This window comes from Diadema setosum, chromosome 21, assembly GCF_964275005.1.
Source record: "Diadema setosum chromosome 21, eeDiaSeto1, whole genome shotgun sequence".
NCBI lineage: Eukaryota > Metazoa > Echinodermata > Echinoidea > Diadematoida > Diadematidae > Diadema > Diadema setosum.
Window position 1 is genome coordinate 19,539,242 of NC_092705.1, and position 19,384 is coordinate 19,558,625.

At 37.1% G+C, this 19,384-nt stretch overlaps 1 protein-coding gene across 1 annotated transcript in view; it reads right to left on the reverse strand.

Annotated features, from left to right (window-relative positions):
• Positions 1-16,502: 16,502 nt before the first annotated feature.
• The window catches only part of LOC140244378 (uncharacterized), a 111,529-nt gene continuing 108,647 nt past the window's right edge, over positions 16,503-19,384 (reverse strand). The window contains exon 41 of the mRNA XM_072324017.1: positions 16,503-19,117. Coding sequence (XP_072180118.1) covers positions 18,863-19,117 — 255 coding nt within the window. The 3' untranslated portion in view covers positions 16,503-18,862. The remainder of the gene's footprint in view (positions 19,118-19,384) is intronic.

The window sequence follows — 19,384 nt, forward strand, 5'->3', positions numbered from 1 at the left end:
CTATCCATTACCTACACTATCTTGCTACCCCCTATATGCAAATTTGAACTTTTGTGTGTCATCCATATTTTCCCTGTTGTTTCTCCCCTCCAAATATTGTAAAACGAGGAATGTTCGCGGGCATTTTAATTTCGTGAATTTCGCGAGCGCCAAGATTCGCAAAATTAAAATGCACGCGAAAGTTCTTGTCAACACTGTATGCATTGAATGCCAGTGGCAGTTTCGTGAAAATTTCATGCCTCAAAAAAGGCCGTCGCCTCCAATTCGCGAAAAATTCATGCCGCGAATATATCATGTTTTACAGTAGTCCGTGTGGTTAGTCTCTCGTCAAGATATTCATACACTCTATCCCTAAAGACCAACCAAAGAGACACTTGCCTGTGTGTTTGTGTATAGTGGGGATGTTGCAAGGGAAGACTTGGCAAATAGCTGGTCCTTGCCATTTTCTGCTGTACTTATAATGTTTCTACCATGTGTGGAATACTCTTATGTACAGTTTGTATTCCAGTACACTGTCTTTGTTATCTATTTTATTTTATTATGTATTTTTAAGGCTGTTGAGTGGGAAGGGGGGGGGGGGGGAGTTGGAGGAAAGAAGGAAACCTGTGGCATGTCATCTCTACTGGATGATGTGATGTACGCACATGAATCTGTATGGCATGCAGATATTAATTAGTCTTCTTGAGTTATTTGTATATAATTATGACAATTAAATGTTATTTAACAAACCTTTATCTCACATTACATATTAGTCAGATGGAGAGAAAAATAACTATGCATACGATCATTTGGACAATGTTACAGCTGCTGTTGATTTTATCTTGTTTGTTGAAAACAAAATGTATATGTGTAGCATTTAACAGATGGTGGAATTGCAAGCATGACATATTCCAATGTGTGGTTGTGTTAATTTTTTATATAAGATTGTTTTTTATTGCTTTTATTATAGCAAGAGATTTTTCTTTTTTCCCTAAGTTGTTGGAGACATTTTCAAGAGTTGTGATGAAAGAAAGAGAAGATGAGTGCAGCCATCAGACCAAGGCATACATTTGGGTCTGTACCAGGTATTCATGTGCTGCTTTCTCTCTTTTGGATTGTCACTGAATCGGAGTGTACGTCCATGTCCTCTTTTAGCTAAGATTTCCTCTAGATACAACTTTCATCATCTGACCCTTCTATTCTGCATTCTCAACAGTAATGGTAGTACAAAAACAGAACCCCCGCCCCCCATGAAATACCTCAAGATTAATCTAAAAACAGACACAAAAGATGAGATTGTGACAAGCTTTAAAGTCATTCTGAACTAAAATCTGTCAATCCAGCATGCATGCAGACACATCAGCATAGAGACAGCCAATAGAAAAGTATTGTGCCAGTTTTCTGCTTATTTGGTATTTACACTGTACACAAACACAAACACAAACACAGACACACATACAAAGAAGTACTGTAAATGATATCAATCCCTTTTGACACACCCCAACAGGCTAGCACATCAGCAATAAAATCAACAAGACTTACTGGCATGAGATAGGGGATATCAAGGCAACATGAAATAGACCGATTCGGGTGCGTTGAGGGCAGCAGACAATTTGTGGCATTGGGCGCAGCCATTAGCTCAAATTGCGGTGTCCCAGCCTACCCCCCTCCTCTCCCCCACCCCACGGGCAACATGTTTATCGCGCACTTGTAGGAGGAGTACCCGCACTTGTAACAAAGGTTCGCGCATTAAGCGAGTGTTCATGCACTCGGTACGCAACGCCTATTGGCTAAAACAACCGTGCGTCAGTTTTTTATTCCGTGCGCGTGCTAATGTAGGGAGGGGGTGGGGGAGAGGGGGGGTCAGCCGGGACATCGCAGTAATGGCGCTGCCCATGCCGATAATACACAAACCGCCTCACAGAATCGGTCTATAGTTTTTGTTTATAAACAATTTCTTTAGGTCCCCCCCCCCTTGCAGTTTCACTTGCTACTATGCAGAATTTTCAAGTGACAGTTGTAAAGAAGACATACCAGTTATTAGAAAGTGAGCACTAATAGAAACAAATTGACTGAATTGTAAACATTTGCATGCACCATGGCTTGTCTGTATGTGAAGATTCTTACTTGGATTTAAAGTGTATCAGTATGTTGAAAATTTGATTTATTACAGTGGTGACTGGTTTTCTAATTATGTTTCCTGTAAGTACGAGTGTGAAGTTCTTAATGACTAGAAATAATGAGAACAAGGATTTAAATTGCACTAAAAAGGGTATGCATCATGATTTTAGACTAGTCAATAGGCACTATCAATAGGAATCATTTCCACAGATTGGATATATTCATATGGGATGTGCTTTCTCTGGTCGCTCAAACTTTCTTCATAATACATACCTTATGCTTACATGTGTAGTATACGTATGTGTGTGATGGCTTGGCCAGCTGTAGCTACATACCATGCCCTCGCCCAATTAGCCGAGTGCAGGCTTGGGTGCACAATGCATTCCTTGGTACTTGATGAATGTATGTGGACGTACGGTACGTAGCATGCATGCTGCATTCACGTTCGAGATTACATGGCTTAGATGATTTCATAACAGCTGCAATGACTGGATGCACGCATAAGAGCACGTTTACCAAGTTCATTTTGGAATGAACTTAGGCCCCGTTTACAGTGCGGGGCTGGGCCGAGCCGCGGCCGATCCCCGCAATTTTGTCCGTTTACACTGCCGGGCTTGGCCGCGCTTTTAATTCAAACCTTTTAATATTTTGTCGTAGTGGCGCTCTGCTTGTAAACAAACGCAATTTGGTATAGCCTGGTTTTCAGACCCTTTGCCAGCTGGATTCCGTGGCGACAAAGTCGCCACTCGGGCAAAGGCCTTTGCCGAAGGAAAAATCCTTTGCAGGACAAAACCACCTTAAACTATACTAGTTTTCGACGTTGAGGGGGTTAATATCGTGAATAGCGAAATAGGAGGGTCTGGAAGCCAGACTCAAATTGGCCGCACATTTGGCCCAGTTTGTGTTTACACCAAGAAGAGGCTGGGCTCGGCCGCGGCTCGGCCGAGCCGAGATCACCTCCAGAGTGTGGCCAAATGCGCGGCCAATTTTGGCCTCGCATTTGGCCTTTTGCGCGTTTACACTGAAATGAAGGCGGGCTCGGCCGAGCCTCGCACTGTAAACGGGATCATGTAAGCCCCGGGTTTGAAGTCAATTTCTGTAAATTATGGAAGAAATTGATAAACAATGAGGAGCATATTTGGGGTACCTCTTACACCTGTAGGTGGTGTTCTATGTCACAAGCTAATTTTCAGGGTATTGATACACTTTGATGTTTGTCACTTGGGTACAGTCTGCATAGATGCTCTCTTTGTTTTTTATATACAGAGAAAAGGAAGAATTGTTTGCTGATGAGTTCAGTGCACTGCTGCATTTTTTTTTTTTTTTTTTTTTTACAAATGCTGTGAAGCCATGGGTATCTTCTTTGCTCCCAAGTATAAACTCCGCATTACTAGTTTGCCACTACTTGTACTTGGTGTGTACATACATGTGCATGTGCATGTTTGTACCTATAGGTTGTGCCTCCTTTACACTATGCCATTCAAAGTTCAGTTCAAGTTTTGATGTTTTCATTTCATATGATTGAGAAAAATGCATTGAAGGAGAGATGTAGGCCCTGCCGGAACCCCTCACATTGGTAGATCAGCATGTACAAAGAAATGTAAATTGAATAAAAGCAACTTTACTGTATAGTGTAGGGGGAAATCCGATGAGAGTTTTTCATTGCATCTACTGGATCACGTACATAGCGTTAATATGAGTATACTTTGTGCAAAGCAAAAATTATGGTGTCATGTAAATTCTCTTTTTGTTCTTTTTACATTAAACTGTACCATTTAGATATTTAGAATAATACTCCATAGAAATTATTACTATGTACAATATTGAGATATGTGTACATTGACTCCAGTTTGTAGCAGCAAATTTGTAGACACAGGTATGGGTAGTTGTCTGTTGCAGATAATGGACGCAAAAAATGGGAGGCCGTATATAGTGTGTATAATAATAACACTAAAGACTGATTTCTACATTAAGATATGTTTGTCTGTGCCTTCTTTGTGTGATTTGTTTGTGGATCAAAGATGGTTGTTTGTGTTGCATTCCATTAATGACAGGACAGTCTTACAAAGGTTTCACAGATATGTTCAATTTTCTTCCAGTATCTTACATTCCCAAGACTACATGTAGTTCTTTGAACTTTGTGTGTCAGTGATAGCGAACACAAAATCTGTATTTACAATACACAGAATTACATATTTTGACCTTTCATCCTAATTCATACTGCAATGATGGCATCTGATGAAGTAGTTGTTATGTAATGGAAAAAAAATTGAGAATTTAGGGTTTCTGAGACGAACACTGAACCAGGGCTTTCTATAGCTCAGTTGGTAGAGCACCGGGCTAGCATCCGGGGGTCTCGGGGTTCGAATCCCGATGGAACCTCATTTTCTTTGCTCATTTTTCCACTGATAATTTGTATTCATTTCTGGTCAGTTTTTATGCCTCCGCCATGAAGTGGTGCCGGAGGCATTATGTTTTCGGGTTGTCCGTCCGTCCGTCCGTCCGTCCGCTTTCGTTTACGCGATAACTTGAGTAATATTTACTGGAATTTCACCAAACTTGGTCCAAGTATGAAGTATGATGGGGCAATTATTTCAGTAGATTTTTGGTGAAATCGGCTAAAGGTCAAAGGTCAAGGTCAAATCATGAAATTGTATCCGTTTACGCGATAACTCAAGACTGGATAATAGAGCAAATTTCACCAAACTTTGTTGGAGGATGATGTATGATGGGACAATTACTTGATTAGTTTTTCAGTGAAATCGGACAGGTCAAAGGTCAAAGATCAAGGTCAAATCCTAAAATTTATCTGTTTACGTGATAACTCAAAATTGGATGAAGCAGCTTTCACCAAAATTGGTCCAAGGATGATGTATGATGGGACAATTAGTTGAGTAGATTTTAGTGACATTGGCAAGAGGTCAAAGGTCAAAAGGTCAAGGTCAAATGGTACAAATGTTGCAATTTCCCCCATATCTATGCAATGCCCAAAGGTATTTTCTTGAAACTTGTTGTGGACTTGTACTACTGCGTAAAGATTCTCCAGAGAGAGTTTCATGTCATAAGGTCAAATGTTAAAAGGTCAAAGGTTAGGTGAAAATGTTGCAATATCACTTTTCTCGCAAATGGTTCAATGTATCTTCATGGAACTTGGTACATACGCATGTACTGACTGGCAGGGATTATCTAGGGAATTTAGGGGTCATGGGTCAACAATAGTCAGGGGTCAAAGGTCAAGGTCATCTAAAAATTTTACTATTTCCCTCATATACTAGTACATGTAATGCTTGCATTATTAGTTTCAAAACTTAATACATGCATTACCTAATGGAGATTCTCTGGGAAATTTCCAGCCAGAAGGTCAAGGGTCAAAGGTTAAAGGGCAAAGGCCAGGTTTCAATGCCCCCCCCCCCCCCGAAAAAAAAAAATCCATTTTGTACCGTCATTACACTCTTTCTTCATACCTTGGAAATTACTCAATGCATAAACTTATAAAAAGGTCTGTCAGAATTCAAGTAAAAATTCTCAATTCCCCAAATATGTGTACCTGCACTCTTGGAAAATTAAAGCAAACGGCCAGTTCAAGACATTTCTGACAAACCTGTCATTTCAATATTTTGCCAGTTATGTGAAACTGTCATGGATCACACATTGTGAAGACATTGTACTATACGCCTATTGGGAGAATCATGCATTATGGCGGAGGCATCAGTCACCATAGCGACATTTCTAGTCTTCTGTTTGCATTTGTTACATACTCAAGAAGCTGCATCACTTCGGTGATCCCTCGCATTTATCCTGAAGTTGAATTATCCTTCGGGTTTATGCCAGGTTCAAGTGTGTGCGTGTGTGTCACACACAAACACACTGCTATAGCTTCTGACCATCCGAGCATTGAGAATTTAGGTTTTCTGGGCGAAACACTGATCTAGGGCTTTCTATAGCTCAGTCGGTAGAGCACCAGGCTAGCATCTGGAGGTCTCGAGTTCGAATCTCAATGGAATCCCATTTTCTTTGCTCATTTTTCCACGGGAAAAAAACAAACAAACCTGAAACCTGAAATGCAACATGGTCTACAAAATATGGGGACAATTGTGCTTGGACTAACCATAATACAGAATAATGACATTTTTGACCTTTGACCCTATTTTTCACAGCCATTGAGATGGTATCTGATGAAGATCTTGCTATTTCATGAATTGCTCCATGCCACATGAGCTACAGCATGTACATGCTTAGAAAATATGAGGCAGATGAGGTATGTCATTCCAAAGACACATGCTGAAATACTGAGATACAAAAATATTAAAACTTTTGATCACAATTTACATAACCCAGATCAAATGTGATTAAAACGTCACTTTTCAATGATTCAATTTATCTGGTCTATATGTGTGTAAAATATTAGGCAACAAGGCATGTACAATGTATATACCAAAATACGGACAGAAGTATGTTTGACTCTGTAAAGACACACGATAACTAATATTCTATAATAGTACAGAAATAAGTACTGGTATTGTGGACCTTTGAACCCAATTACCCAGCCAAGATCCCATCTGACTATTATGAAGTCTTCATTTTATAAAGTGATTATAGTAACATGCTCTATATGTGTGCAAATAAAGCATTACTTTCGATGATACAGAATAAAGTAGTTTTGACTTTGACCCTAATTTACATATCCAAGATGGCATCTAATTAAAAAATTGTTGGGTTATAAAATGATGCATGTGACATAGACTACAAGTGCAGAAAATTTGGGGGTGACATGGCCTCTTGTTCTCAAGCTATACCAGCCACACGATACATATTGTATAACAGCTCATTCAAATGAAGCCTAGTATCAATTTCAGGCTAATGTTTATGTAGATGTGATCCCAACATCTAATTGAGAAGTGGAGTGCACACTTACGATAGCCCCATTGTCAACTACAACATATCAAAAGCTGGGGGAAAACTTAGAGAAAAGTGAGCTACTGCTCCTGAATCCTCACTAGGCTGGGGGGGGGGGGGGCTTTGAGGCCCCCCTCGACTTTCTGTGTGATGTATCGCCATCCCAAAATGCAGTCACTGCAATATGATTCACATCTTTTTCCTTTCCAGTTCCCCCATCTTTTGACACAAAATTTGCGACGCCCTGGCGCAGGGTTCCGAAGTTTTGCATAAATGGCCCAAAACCACTATTTCAGCGCAATTGGTAAAAAATTGTGTCACTTACGTTCCCACTCACCTAGTAGAGATAAAAAGCTCTTTTAAAGTGCTCCTGTGGTTTTATGTGATGCCAAGGGAAATATAAACACAAATTAAAATTATTTTGAAGGCGAGATTTAACCACTACGCCATTGATGGAGGGTTAAGTTTGGCCAACAGGCTAAAAAGTGCATGTCGCCAACAATGATTTTTTATGTTTTCTCAGCTCTGTAGGAAAATATGAGCTTAAAGAAGAAGCCTACTCACAGTTTCATAAATGCAGCTTAATGTTCTATGAAAACCTAACACAGCTTTTTAAGCTAACCATTCTTTAAAAACAAAATACCCGTTGGAAATGTGTCTCCAGATGTGCTGAAACCTATGTTACCATCTTTGTACTGCAAACTTGGTTATGCTATTACAGTGAGTACTGCACAATTGTATTGTTTTTAATTCTGACCAAAAGGGGTCTAAGTTTAAGTTAAAGAATATTTCATCACTCATGTTCAAGAGACATGCGACTGCTTAATCTCGCAAATATAGATTTTCAAAAGGTAGTTTTAAGAGAAGTAACATACGTTACCATATTTGTAAAAAGTATGAAGGTGCATGGCTCGAATGATTGTTCTAGAGTTGAGACTGATGGAGTAGATTGTCCTTATGCCCATGGGTGGCAAAAGATTCATTATTATGTTGCTAACTTAATGCGATTTCATCCACAAATGTAACATACGTGATGTAACTTACGTTACCACCAAATGAAAGAAAGCCCAATTACACCATTAATTACCATCTAAATGTACATTTCTCAAATCTGTGCCATCGATTTGAGGTCATGGGATAGCTTAGCAACCTCTTTCACTGGCATCTTGAGCATTGGCAGGTAAAAATACCTTTAAACCTGCAAACATAATGTGTTGAAAAACTGAGTAAGTATAGATTGTTGGAAATGTGTTGTTTTTTCATTATAGAATCATGCTTTACATCTGTTTATTGTGTGTTTATTAAGTCTGACTCAGTAGTTTTCACCGTAAAAATCAAGTTATTACTTTGCTGTAGAGGTATATTCTTTTGAAATAAATTACTCAATTTATTGAGTAACGTACATTTCAAATTTTGGTAACATAAGTTTCAAGATGTTGTCATGTTAATAACAGACAATCCACAGAAAAGCCTGTTTAATTTGAAACAATTTAATTGTTGCAGTTATGATGTTGATGAGTTTCTCCGTCAAAACATATCAAACTCATTTACAGCTGTATGTTATTGTTTGGAGGATTCAGTAAAAAGGGGACATAAAGTATCTTTCTATAAATATTGTTTGGTGGGCGTTGATGTTCAACTTGGCTTTAATGATGTCAAAGTATAAACAATGAATTTAACATTGTTTTAGGAAAATTGAATAGGTAATGAAATTATATAGATTACGCAGATTTCTACTTCATAAACAATGGATCAGGTCCCTGCAATAGTGTTGTAACGTAAGTTTCATCAATCCATGTCATTGAAAAAGGGTATTCTAGAGAATGTGCGTGGATGAAAAAAAAATATTTAATTGTTCTAGAACTATTGTTGAAGGAATTCTGTCGGGAAATACGCCTTTTCAATTATATTTATCTTCAGTAATCATAAGCCAATTCGGCGACTGACTACCTGACTATTTTCAACGGAGAAAATTTCCTCAATTTGTGTCATAATATCGTTGATGATCTCACAGTGAAGAAAAACACATTTTGAATGAAGAAAAGGCAATAGAAATAAATGTGATTTCAACTATTACTCTGTACATCATAGATCAGGCCTATATATAATAATAATGCTAATAATAACAATAATAATGATAATAATAATGATAATAATAATAACAATAATAGTAATAATGATAATAATAGTAATGTATGTTTCAGTAAGTTATATGTTTCAGACATTAACATTTTTTTTTTCTTCCTTCTCGTTGAAGTTAATACAGTTGCAATGGGGAAGAGCAGAGCTGAGATTCAAACTGCATTAGGGAATGTAAGCTGCAATCAGATTGGCGAAGAAGCATATCTCCAGACAAAGATTAAAAAAATATATATATATATATATCTGTATGTACCCGTCGCATAGTTGACAAAGAAAAGAAGCAAAGTCACCTTTTGTTTTTTACCCTACCACATCAGGGTAACTATAGGGGAAGGGGGGGGGGGGGTTCAGGGGTCCCCCACCCCTTTACCAATGGCCAAAATATAAACTAAAAGAAATAAAAAGAAACTAGAAATGTCGCTTTGGCGACTGGTATGCCTCCGCCATAATGCATGATTTTCCCAATAGGTCTAGATAGTACATGTGGACAATGTGTGATTACATTTTCACAAAATTGGCAAAATATTGAAATGACAAGTTTGTCACAAATGTGTTGAATGTTCACCTTCCTTGACCTAGGTTTAATTGGATGAATAGGAGAGCATGTATCTAGGGATTTAAGGACTTTAACTTGACTTTGACCCATTCATACATTTAGGCATTGAGTAATTTTCAAGGTACAGGTGTGGAGAAAAAGTGCAATTTCTGAATTGAATAGTAAATTGTTACCATTTTCATCTGGCCCTTGACCCTAAAATTCATAAGGTAATCACTTTCAGGTAGAACATGCATAATATGTACTAAGTTTCAAGATAATTTGAGCCACTTCGAGATATGGAGGAAAAAGTTAGTTCAGCACTTTCACTTGATCTTTGACCTTTTGACCTTTGAGGCAAAAAAAGAAGAAAAAAAAAACTTTCCAGAGAAATTCTATTAGGTTACACATGCATACACCAAGTGTAAAAAACTAATAACCCTGCTGGCATTGCATAAATATGAGGGAAATAGTAAAATTTTGAAGTGTTGCACTTGACCTTTGACCCCTGACCTTTGACCCCACGAACCCTACATTCTCTAGATAATCACTTCCAGTCACTGGCAGTACATGTATATACTATGTTCCATGAAGATACCTTGAACAATTTTCCAAGGCACGGAGAAAAAAAAAGAAGTTTTGATATTTTTACTTGACCTTTTGACCTTTGACCTTTGACCTCATGACCCAAACTTTCACCAGAGAATCTTAATTGGGTAATACATGTATACACTAAATTTCAAGAAAATATCTTCAGGCATTCAATAGATATGGCGAAAATAGTGAAATTTCATGTATTTGACCCTGACCTTTTGACCTTTGACCTTTGACCTCATGACGCAAACTTTCACCAGAGAATCTTAATTGGGTAATACATGTATACACTAAGTTTCAAGAAAATATCTTCAGGCATTCAATAGATATGGTGGAAAAAGTGAAATTTTATGTATTTGACCTTGACCTTTTGACCTTTGACCTTGAGCATGTGCACCCAAAAGTTGATAGGCACAACTTCACCCCCTAATACACATACATGCCAAGTTTCATTAGGATACCTCAACAGGTTTTGATAGTTACCTTGTCCACAAAATTCATTACGGACGGACGGAAGGACGGACGGACGGATGGACGGACGGACAACCCAAAAACATAATGCCTCCGGCACCACTTCGTGGCGGAGGCATAAAAAAAATGAATCGCGGAATCCCCCCTCCCCCGTTTGAAATAAAAACATGAAAGGGGGCTTGTACTGCCAGCATGAAATTGAGCTGAAGCCTTTTTTCAATTTTCTTCCATTTTCTTTTCTTTCTTTCTTTTTGCTTGCTTTTCAGCCGATGAAACCCCGCAAAAGAAATGAAACAGAAAAAAAAAATGCACAGGGAGCCTTTACTTTTCTTCCTGTCAGGTTATTAAAACTGGAAGTGGTCCACTTTTTCTAACTCTGCCCCCCCCCCCCTCCCCCTAAAAATCCTATAGTTACAGGCCTGCCCGTAATCATTATCAGTACCTTTGTTGTGCATGTAGCAATTTGTCATTTTATTTTTCTTTTTAAAGATTCAAAACATTTTTCCAGGAGACCGTTTCATGCTATGGCAAGAATTGTTAATGAAAGAATTGTTTTTCTTGTCATCCTTGTGGATTATGATGTTTTATGCATACATAACAAGGAAAATTGAGTACACCAGTTTACTAATGACAATTTTATTCATCCTGCCCAGTATTGTGCTAATGCAACTGTGTAATTTGACGTTATTTCATGGACCTCATTTGCTATAGCCAACTTAGTAAAGTGGTCATTTATTTAATCAACAAAGAACACCTCTTGGTTCCTCCTTTCCCTACCTCTTGTTTACCGAGTTTATAATAGACATTTTAAATATTGTGTGTACGGCGTTATTGTTCATTATGAAGCACTTTAACAGAGTAGTCATCTTGTTTCTGCCGTTTCTTGCTTCAAGTGTTAAAAATTGTGTGAATACTTAACATTTTATTGAAACTGCAATTTTTAGGCTGTTCCTGCATAGAGTTACTGTAGATACCATGGCCAGCGGAACCGTGGGGGCCATGGGGGCTCGGGCCCCCACACTTTTTGTGCACCATACAAAGGAATACATAAGGTGTCATGACTTTGGGCCCCCACACTTTTTTTTTAACCTGGAAGTTCGTAAGTGGCACCAAATAGAAATAGATAGAGATCTTGAAGTGTGAGCGCGGTAAGGTTACGTTTTTCCACTGAAGACCTTTTCAGCTGAAAAACCCCGGAAATGGAAGGGGAGAGATGAGCTGAGGACCTTTTTTTTTTTTTTTTTTTTCTTGTTAGCTCATGAGACCCGAAAGTGTTTTGAAAACGCTCCGCCGGCCCTGGATACAGCTGATAAAACTGCAAAGTTATGGATGCAAGACATATCTTACGACAGTATGAAGATAACAAGTTACAAGACATCAATATGATAACAAGTTACAAGACGTCAACCATATGACAACTTTAAATTCATTAAGATAAAATTAAAGTGAAACCTAAGTTACCCACCACTCAATTTATATTATACGTACATCATGACAATATTTTCGTCCGTTAGGCACGAAACAGCATGTTCCCAACTCTTATCATTTCAACGCCATAAAATCATTAGTATGAAGCCAATTGTCTTCAAAATATCAACAGTTACGGATTACTGTTCTACCTCAGAGTTTATACGCGGACATGTCATAAAGTCTTGCAGGTGTACAACTATTTTATTTGTATTTTTTGAGAATTGTATTGCCATAATATTGCGACATCGTGTTATAACATATGTTCACTTACAGTTGACAAGAAAATAATGTAAGAATATGTACCAAAACCAAAAAGAAAATGCACCAAAACGAGTTGCACATGTAGTACTATTTGTAACTTACGTTACATATAACATGAAACATACGTTACGTGGAATATACGGAATATATTTTTACGCACATACGTAGTTTCACATGTTTCACCGATGATACTCAAGAATTGGCTGGCCATTTAGGACTGATAAATGTTGAAAATATTTTCTGAAGAAAGTCTGATGTCAAATTATCAAGAAAACAAATTAACATAACATGAAATAAGGTTTAACACAATAGGACATGCTGTGTTTTGTATAGCATGCAGATCATTGGCCTCCTTCCCATCTGCGTGCAGCATTTAACTTTAATACGCATGCAGCATTTGTAACATGCAGCATTTGTAACTTACGTTGCATATAACATGAAACATACGTTACGTGGAATCTACGGAATATATTTTTACGCACATAGTTTCATATGTTTCACCGATGATACTCAAGAATTGCCTGGCCATTTAGGACTGATAAATGTTGAAAATATTTTCTGAAGAAGGTCTGACGTCAAATTCTCAAGAAAAAAAATTAACATAACATGAAATAAGGTTTAACACAATAGGACATGCTGTGTTTTGTATAGCATGCAGGTCATTGGCCTCCTTCCCATCTGCATGCAGCATTTACAAACATGGCAGCCGGTGGTATACTTCACATCTGACGCATTATTATCTCAATTATAGACTGTAGTCACCAATCTTAAAGCATTTGAGATAGAATGACATTGGTAACGTATGTTACATGATGAAATTTACGTCCCATGAAAGAAATTATCACACCACAAAAATAAAGTAAAATTATGTGTTCATATTTTTCAGCTACAAACTTGAATATTTGTCTCGTGGACTGGTATTAAAATGAAACCTGTTTTAACAACTTTAATTTTCCCCCTTTGTGATTGTCCAATTGTGCCGAAATAGTGGTTTTGGGCCAAATATGTACATCTATACGTCATGCATGTCAAAAAATGATCAAGAATTTAATTCTTGTACAATTTGAATGCAAATTTTGCTTGCAGTCAAATTTCATAAAAGCATGGTTAGTTTTATGTTTATTGATTGAAATCAATTAATAAAATATTTGCTTATTCAGAACAGCAACAATGATGCAGATAAATTTCATTGAAAAAAAAGAATGAAAAACTAAAGTCGAAAAACAGAAATAAATAAGAAATAAAAAAAAAACAAGATACTTCAGAAATTTTTCTGATGGCAAATTTTTTTTCACTTACATTTGCTAAGGACACTAGAAAGAATATGTGTATTTACACACACACACACACACACACACACACACACACACACACATACACACAAAATTTCCATAATGTACTATTCATTATCATGCATGTATTTGGTATATAAAGTAGCATGTGAATTGGGAAAATAAAGTTTGAAAAAAAAAATATGCCTGTTTTGAGCTTTATTTAGTAATTTATAGCAAACAGTATGATTTCATGCATCATCATGCATACATGACTAGCAGAAGTTAGCAGAACTGCTACTTTTTTGAAAAATCATGTTTTGGTTTTTTTTTTTTGATAACTTCACAGGCAGAATGTGTGTGCTGATTTTTGTCGCGATTGTTTGGTCGTCAACTGAGATCTGGGGTGGGGGTGGGATCTATCATGCATACTGTAAAACGAGGAATGTTCACGTGCATTTTAATTTCGCGAATTTCGCGAGCGCCAAGATTTGCGAAATTAAAATGCACGCGAAAATTCTTGTCTAAGCTATAAGCATTGAATGCCAGTGGCAGTTCACGAAAATTTCATGCCGCAAAAAAGGCTGTCGGCTCCAATTCGCGAAAAATTCATGCCGCGAATATATCATGTTTTACAGTATACATCTGACTGTGTGTCACATACAACTGACATTGCTGCATTCACTCAATCCACATGTACATCAAGGTGAACTTGTCCCTATGTGTCATGTGATGACAGCCCCAGAGCAATCACCCGAAACAAAAAATTAAAAGAAATAATTGCCTGTGTGTGAGTTAAGATGTGAACTAGACTACTTGGCCAGAGGGCCTGTTTAGGCACATGAATCTCCCAAACCCATCCCCCTATATCCCATTTGCATGATTTTTAAAACCCAAATGTTGTAGAACATGGCAATTGTTGTGGGATACTGTACAATGAAATCTGACAAGAAATGAGGACGGTACAGCCAGAGATGTCAAGTCTCTCAACTGGCTGAGAGTGAAAAACGGTGATTTTTTAGCGAAGTAACCGTGAAGGGGATTAGGTGGAGCTGATGCAATACAAATAGGAGCCATGGTGAAATAAACAAAGGCATGTTTTTTCACTATATTTGAACATAGACAGTTTTAACATTGGCACAGGCGCATTACCTTGTCATTGGTTAAGGTTGACCAGAAATCAGTGAATATTACTACTGGTTGTATCACTATTACTACTGGTTGTAAAAAAGTATGTTTCCATGTCGCTTATGCGATAATGTGTGGATGGATGCATACAGTTGACATTTTCGAAATTCATAAAGTTGTCTGCAACATATAGAAAATCAGTCTGGAAGTCATTTGGAGGATTTTATAATTTTGACACATGCATATGCACATCGCAAAGTCAACCTGACAAATATTAGTGTTATGCAGCAAGATCACACATGACTTGAACTTTATGCATAAGGAAACGATTTAGACTTTTAATAGTTAGCCAAGATATGATCAATCATTTGACATCACCTCAAAATCACAACATGGTGCAAACATGTACATGATGTCACAGATAAGTTAACGTTATGAAAAGTTTTCTTTATTTATATATTAAAGGGATCCTATAGTTTTGGTTGAGACCTAATTTCAGGTTTCTAATATTTTTTGGTGAGGTAATTAGAAACCTCAAAAATATGAAATATGAAAGAGCATGTAATTCCATGAGGAATTCAATGTTTATTTGATGAAAATTGGTTTTGAAATGGGACCCACCATTTATTACGATCGTTTTGTTTTACTTTGTTTTTTGATGTTTCAGTCATTCCAAACCTGATTTTCATCCAATAAACTTTGAATTCCTCTTAAAATGGTATGCTCTGTACTATTTCATAAGTGTTTCTTTGGTATCTCGCAAAATGTTAAAAGCCCAATTCTCATCTCCACCAATACTGTACCATCCCTTTAATGTGAAGAAAGGTGAAAGAAATTTAATGTTACTTGGTCAAGTCATTGTTGAGATATTGTGTTCAAAACATTCATCAGAAAGAAAGAATACAAAAAAGGGGAAGATTCCATACAGATACGATAGGTGATACGGTGATAGCATATCACATAATAAAGAAAGATTTTGACAATCACAGTAAGTGATATGCCGACTGGCTCATCACCTAATAATTATATTCGTTATCGTTTGAATATCATTTACTTGTCTTCAAGGGAGGAAATTATATGAGGCATTCTTTTATGATGGATATTGACAATAAAGTCATGATTATATAATATTGATATATACGTGTATGCCGCAGTTCACAGCTATTGTAGTAGCTGTTGAGGGTCACAGTGATATATTTATGTTGATATATACACCACAGTTCACAGCTACTGTAGTTGCTGTAAGAAGGGCTAGTGTCATTTTCTGTACAATAATTTCTGGTATGTTTTAAATGATACAGGTCAATATTGTGGATGTATTATCTTTCTCTACCCTGTCTCCTTTTATCTTTTGACTAAGCAGGGTTTCTTATTGGGTTTTTGTTTGTATTTTATGTCAAATACATGTACATCTTCATTATCTTTCTTTCTTCATCTTGTGTAAATGAAGTTACTTATTCAAGCATCCTACATAGAAGTTGCAGTATCTTCAGCCACAAAATACCTGGACTGAAACATTACCTTTATGATTTCATTAAAAACAATAATTTAACCATTCTGTGGTATGTTATTTATTGCTTGTCATTTTTTATTCAAAAACACTTTCAGAAATATCACCAAATGTTCTGTTCATGTTTATCTAGTGATTTGACAGGCATATGACAAACCGACATTGATATTTCACATTCACATAAACACACATCAACAATCTCAAGAAACTCAGCCAACACTATGCTCCCATCAGTAGAGTGTAATTTGTCATTTATTTTTTTAAATGTCTGTGTTCCTTTCAAAACAAATGACAAACTAGACTAATTTGACTTCATAGAGAGATGGCTGTATTCAAATCAAATTTCAATCCTGTAAGGTGCATGTCCATGAAATTGAGGTGGAATTTTTTTTTTCTCTGGTCATAATCATCTGAGTGTCAGTTTTCCTCAAGTTCACAGGCAGACCACATCTTATACACTATAGCATTCCTCTACTGACTCAATGTCAGTATGAACTACAGTTATAAAAAAAGGGGGATGACGTAATTATGACTTCAAAATTTCACAGAAACCAGTCTAGTATGACTAGACATCCCTGTGCCTTCATAGAAAATAGCTTGATGGTACTCATAAATAAACTAGCTGGCTCTTGTTTTCATGATCTGATGGAAGATCTTTATACAGATAATCAACTAAGACAGCATATAAGCAGTCATGACCTACATGTAAGTCTCTATATCTGGTACTTACAATTTAGGAATTTCATGGCAAGAAATTTAAAAGGGGAAAGCGTCATAATCCTTTGTACAGTGATCTATAAATACATCATACAATAATTATAGATATACACACATAGTTCCACACTACTATGAAAAATGTTGAACCTTGTCTACCCTATGACGCTATAGCAAAATAATTGTCTGAAAATTGTCTCACAATATCGGAAATAACTACAACACTGAAATTCTGTATAAGTATGCTGCTCCTTCTGATAGTGATACAAAAAGTAAGAAGTTCTGAGGCACTTCAAAGCGAATAAACTTTTTACAATGTCCGGTTTTCTATCTAAAACATCTTTCATTTAAATACAAATGAGATAAGATACAATGATTTTTTTTTCTCAGCATTTAGTACACACAATAACACACTGTTGTTGAAAATATATATCATGTATCTAGAGTAAAAAGACTTAGCACCAGTTTGTGTTAATTTTCTACATAAGATACATCTTTTGCAGCACCTTCATATTCAAATGCAAATCAGGATTTTCTTTCAACAATAAGCTAAAATGCTATGGTTCAAACACTGGGCAAGAATAAGCTGTTGGTGAATGTAAACAACTTTCTGTGATGCTTCCTGCTTTCATAGGAAGAAGTTTACACACATAACAAGAAAGCAAACATGGCACATTAAACAGTAATATTTAATTCCATGGCATAATTCAACATTAATAGTTGAGTGAAGTCTGGTTATCATTAAGCAATAACAAAAAATGCACAAAAAACCTAAAATGTCAATGTTGCAAAAATATATTCAAAAATGCTTGAAGACAACTTGAAGTTAAATGAGGCTTTGAATTTCTTTAAATACAGAGCACACACTTGTACAGCCAAAACTTGTGTTACCATACAACAATCTTGTGAAATTTGATCCCTGACAAAAGTAGTGCTATGTGACTTTCAGAGGGAGACATTCAGTGTAAAACAGCTTTTATTCAGAAAACTTTTATCATCTTAATCCCAATGATTCAACTAGCAACAGACTAGCTAAAAAATGCCACATCTAGAAAAAGACAAGCTGACATTGGTGGTACAAAAATCTTACATTAGTCCCCCATTAACCAATATTACCTCTTATCTTCACAGAAACAATACGGATGCCCACAGAGTCTTTGGTAGGGAGTTGAAGAAAAATGCATGCTACATAAATGCCAAACTGCTATGAACTAGCTTCTCCTGTCCGAAGCCTCCAAGTTGAAACCTGATTTACGACAAAACTTGAGGCAGCTTTGTAATTCTACATACATGAACTGTGACAGAATGTTGCAGAAAGATCTGGACTTTTAGAAGCTCCTATATATGACAACCTGGATCACTCGTCATATTGTATTCTGGTCAATGAAAGGCTCTCTCTGTGGACGAGTGATGCCTATGTCATGCAATCTGTAGAGCCATCTATGCACGCATGATGCTGTATGTGATCATCTACACATTGCTATGGATCCTACTTCAGTTTGCAACTTTATCATAGCCTTGCCACAGTTCCCTTCCATTGTAATATATTTAAAGGTATTCCAGCATCCATTCTTGAATCAGTGAACCAGTTTTTGATGCATTTGGATGCTAAGGGCATTCCCCCAATTCTTGTCTCCAAGTTCAATCCTTTTCAGGCAGTGCCCAATGCTTTCCATTGACAAGATCACAATATGATATTCTATGAGGCTAAAAAGACACCCTAAGCCTCTGCCCCCGAGCCGACCCCTAATTCCAGCCCTAACTGCATCCTTAGTTAATCTTGAGACAGACACTGCAGCGTCCTACTACTGATTGTAGCTGGCCTGCTTTGATGGTGCGCTTCTGCGGGATGGCGAACTGATCCTCCTCGTTGATGACTGTCAGCCAGAAGCTAAACTTGTTGGCAAAGAAGAAGCAGTTGCCACGCCCATTGCACTCAATGAAAGGCGTGGCCCGGAAACTCTCCAGACAGGAGCCAACAGACTCCAGGGGTTGACCACCACCATCAGCGCCTGCTGATGTGTACTGGAGATGGGAAAATAGGATTCACAAAGCAAAAAAATCTGTGAGTCTTTGTTGACAGAAAATATTTCATACTGTGTATTTAAAAGACTATACCATCCTTTTCACTTTCCAGGCATATCATTCATCATGGGCATTTGTCAAAAACATGTTGATATCATAGGCATGATGGGATGGCTCTCAAAACAAAGGATGACTAAATCATCAGATCAGTGAACAAAAGCACAAATACAATATAGACATTCTGCCTATCATCTCTCTCCTTTGACA